The 4,207-nt window shown below is 30.3% G+C and overlaps 1 protein-coding gene across 1 annotated transcript in view; it reads left to right on the top strand.

Annotated features, from left to right (window-relative positions):
- Positions 1-4,154, top strand: part of LOC108376434 (uncharacterized) — a 14,274-nt gene extending 10,120 nt beyond the window's left edge. The window contains exon 4 of the mRNA XM_017632646.1: positions 2,892-4,154. Within this exon, the coding sequence (XP_017488135.1) occupies positions 2,892-3,130 (239 nt within the window). The 3' untranslated portion in view covers positions 3,131-4,154. The remainder of the gene's footprint in view (positions 1-2,891) is intronic.
- The last annotated feature ends 53 nt before the right edge of the window (positions 4,155-4,207 follow it).

The following is a 4,207-nucleotide window of genomic DNA, read 5'->3' on the forward strand; positions in this document are numbered from 1 at the left end:
TGTGTTTGATTTTGGTTTTTGCTTTTTGCTTTTCATTATCGAGTTCGTTTGATCTGCTATGTATACGTACATATGTATATGTACATACATACATGCGTAGCTTACTACATCATGTGTACATTCATATATGTGTGTTTTGCAATAATTGGAATGCTTATATCAATTTATTTATGCAACAAAATTTTTATGCACAGTTACAAAATTTATTTACTCGTTTATTTTTCTATGCCAAATGGGTAAACTTGTATACAAGTGACAATTCGTTTATCGTGTAATACATGTACCTACATACATATGTATATATTTTATATTTGTTATAGCTACATACTATACTTACATCCAGGCCGGCTTTAGAGTAGCCAGTGTTGCCAGATTTTTTTTTGTAGCACATCCCCATTGCGAGCTCTGAGTAGCATTTAAGATTTAAGAGCGCCGCACAGTGTGCTTTTTGAACACTCTGGGCCGGTTGTTAAATGTCTGATTAGCACAAACCGGAGGTACTGCTTTATCGATCACATGTTATATGCATGTTGTCGAAATCGTCGATAATGATGTTTAAGCGGCAAGTAGTGATAACCAGACATTGAACAACCGGCCCTCTATGTATGTGCATTAATCGAAGCGCTTTCGATAGAAGCAACATTGTGATATTAAGCAGAATGGGTTGAAAGAAAATGTAGTAATTTATTCCCTTTCAAAAGGAAACTACATCAATTGTAAAACATACCTTCTATATAATTCGGATATATGTACATCCTGACCCTTATCATCCTCAATCCTTTCCAAACTGGAAATATTTTCATACATCCATATAAATATAAGTACATATGTATGTAAGTATATGTATATGTACATTTTAAATATTTTAGCTCTTTATGTTTCAATTTATTATTAAAAAAAAACACAAAACAAAAATTATGAGTGAAACTACCTTCATATTTTTGTATCATGGTCAATGTTGTATCAAGAGTATTCACGTTAAACTGTGTTCACATAAGGCAATGTGCACGTACTTGCAAATTAACTGTATATTGTAGTGTTTTATCGTCCTTCCTCGGAGAACGAGACATTCACACTGGAATTTCTGAATAAATCAAATCTTATCATTATTTCATAAAAATATAGCTTCCTATCTAAAAAAAAAACACATATAAATCAAAATTTCAAACTTTGTAGAACATTTATAAAATTTGGACGAATTTTAACAAATGTGGATCAAAATTTTAAACTTTTTAATCCGATTTTTAGAGTTGTTTTGAGTATGCAGTTTTTTAGGTGTTTTAAATAATTAAGGGGCAAGTTTGAAGTAGCCATGGCCTTATTTTTGATTTGTACCAATTTTTTGTTCGCGCATTTTCTTCTTGTATACAAAGTTTGTTTGAAATTTTTTTTTGTTTGAAGAAGATGTGCAACACCTTTCACAAAAAAAAAAAAAATCAAAAAAAAATTTGAACTTTGTTTTACTAAAATTGGATCGGCTACAAAACTGTATACTGACAACGTAATCTTATACGAAATCTCAAAATTTTAATAAAACTCTGTAGAATTTTACTAATTTTCATACAAAGTTTGAAACTTTGACTTACATGGTTTTGGTTAGACAACGAGCTATACTTCGATAAGAAAAATAATACACATTAAATAATCGGAAGGGAAATAGCTAAAGAATGCTAAAATGTCTCTTCCATATTTATATTTTCGCCACTGTATGTATGTAGTTACGATTTGCCTCTTCCGAAATTCCGCAGGTGCCAAAACTTAGAAAACTACATAGACAAAATTTTTATAAACATTTTTAAATTTCTTGAATTAGGTTAATGAGTTTTTGTTTACAAATTCGCATATACATACGTACATATGTATGTATATATGAACGTAATAGTAATAGCACGTATTGATAGTATCTATGTATGTATTATATGAAATAACCAAATATTTTAAACCATTTTTGAAATAGCAGACTCAGAAAAAACTTAATATTTATGCAGACAATCATAGCTTAATAAATTACATATACATATATATAAATCGAATCAATATTTTCAATTTAATATGTAGAAACCCGCTTTGTATTTACAAATATTCAAAATAATGTATTTTACACGATACATATACACTTTTTCACTTTTCGTGCGAATCTATTAGCTTGTAAGTTACATTGGTAGGCACTAATACAGATATCCATATATATCCATATATATATATATAAAAAAAAAAAAATACAAAAAAAGTTATCGAATAATTTTTACTTAAAGAACTGTAAATATGTTGCTGAAATTGCTGGACGTGTGTTAATGTGTTGTCGTTGTTGTTGTTGTCTTGTGGTTGACTTTGTTGTTGTAAATTAAATGTAAAATAAAACTGAGTTTCTGATTTGCACAAATACAATATGTAGCTGACCAAAATCGATACCGCTTATTTATGTGTGTGTTATTATTTTAGTTACTTGCAACGAAAAAAAGTGGCTTTTCTGTAGTATCGATATTGCATCTCGTTACCCAGCATCATAGTCCCTACCCACAAATCCATCAATCATCATATCAACAATAACAAATTAAATAATTTACAATTTTACATTTCTCAAATGAAACTATAACTGGGTAATTAAAAAAAAACATTCTTGTTCTTTCTATTTCTTTTCATTCTGTATTCTCTCTCCATCTCTTTCTGCTTTTACTCTTTCCTATGCGAAATCAACTCACACTTATTTGCCAAAATTAAAAAAAAAAAAAAAAAAAACAACCAACATATCCCCCAACCATTTATTCATTTAATATATATAACACTAATTCAAATCACCCAACTCTCAATTTCTCCACCACCATTGAATTGTCGTCGCCGGCCGACACATTTAAAATGACTTATCGAAAAAAATCTTGACGAACATACAGAATTTGAAGTTGGTTGGGAGAGCATAGAGCTAATACCGAATATAATACTGAATCCGGGCTTCTGTGAATCGGACGGACCACAGCCAGCGCAGCAGCCATACACGCGAACTATCATATTCGGCGAAGACGACGACAGTGATGGCTACGAGAGCGAGGAGTCCGATCACGAACCGACAATGGAGAAGTTTAAACGAAAGGTGTCGGTATTCTTTACAGGCCCAACAATAAGACGCATTTGAGTCAAATCGGATAAAGGCTGTGGCGAGGGCGACGGACGACGAGGGAACATTTGTTCAGCAGTCGTTTGCGGGGTTTTGCGCCGTTTATTTTTTAGATATACTAGCATAAGTAGAAGCATTTATTTTATATAATGTTATATTTTTGTGTGTAAAAATTAAATTTCTTTATTTAAAATATTCGCGTTCCAATACCGCTAGTATTTGGAGTATATTTGGCACACAAAAAGCTTTTTTTATAAATTTGATTATTACTGCTTCTTTAAAGACGCATAAAGATTCGCACATACGCAGAGTGGTTATGTCATCGAAAAAAATATAAAAAAATAGTTATATTTAATGAAAAACAAAAATAAATGAAAATAAAGTAAGACAAAAAGCGAGCTTTTGTTACAAAATATTTTATAAATTAATGCGTAAGCAAATTGTTACGAAATGCATTCCGTTGTCGTCACTACAAAAGGCCCTAAGTGAAAATGTGACTTGTGGGACATTTCATTCCAGAATATGATTATAACTATGTATGTCGTTAGAACTTATACCAGAGTCAAAGATATTTTTTAACCTTGGTAAATAACTAATGTATAAATTCTTTACAAAAAAAAAACCCAATTATTTCTAAGTTTTTTGTATTTGGTATTTGAATGAATGTGATTGGTGGGACACTAAAAACCCCTCAATGTTACCTTTGTGTGTACTCAAAGACGAATTTTTTGTCAAAACACTTGATTTTCAAGCCAGATTCTTTTGTTGAATAATGCTCGTATCTATTCTTTTTTTTTTGGTAGTAAAATACGTTTTTTTTTTTTAATTCTAAAAATGTATACTGTGTATAATGCGAATCTAAACTGATTTTGCGTATCTCCTGAACAATTTCAAAAAATGGACATGACACCTTTTCACCTTTAATACTGTCTTGTGAAAAATATAGGGACACAACATTTTTACCAGTTTGACTATTTTTATTTCGATAGTTTAATGTTTATTAATCTTTTATTAGAGTCTAGTTAATTGTATAGTACATAACACCATATATGTAAATCCACATTTCATACTTTGTATAGGAATTAAAAAAAAAAA

Source organism: Rhagoletis zephyria, unplaced genomic scaffold, assembly GCF_001687245.7.
Source record: "Rhagoletis zephyria isolate East Lansing unplaced genomic scaffold, Rhagoletis_zephyria_1.1 Rzeph_scaffold_10432, whole genome shotgun sequence".
NCBI lineage: Eukaryota > Metazoa > Arthropoda > Insecta > Diptera > Tephritidae > Rhagoletis > Rhagoletis zephyria.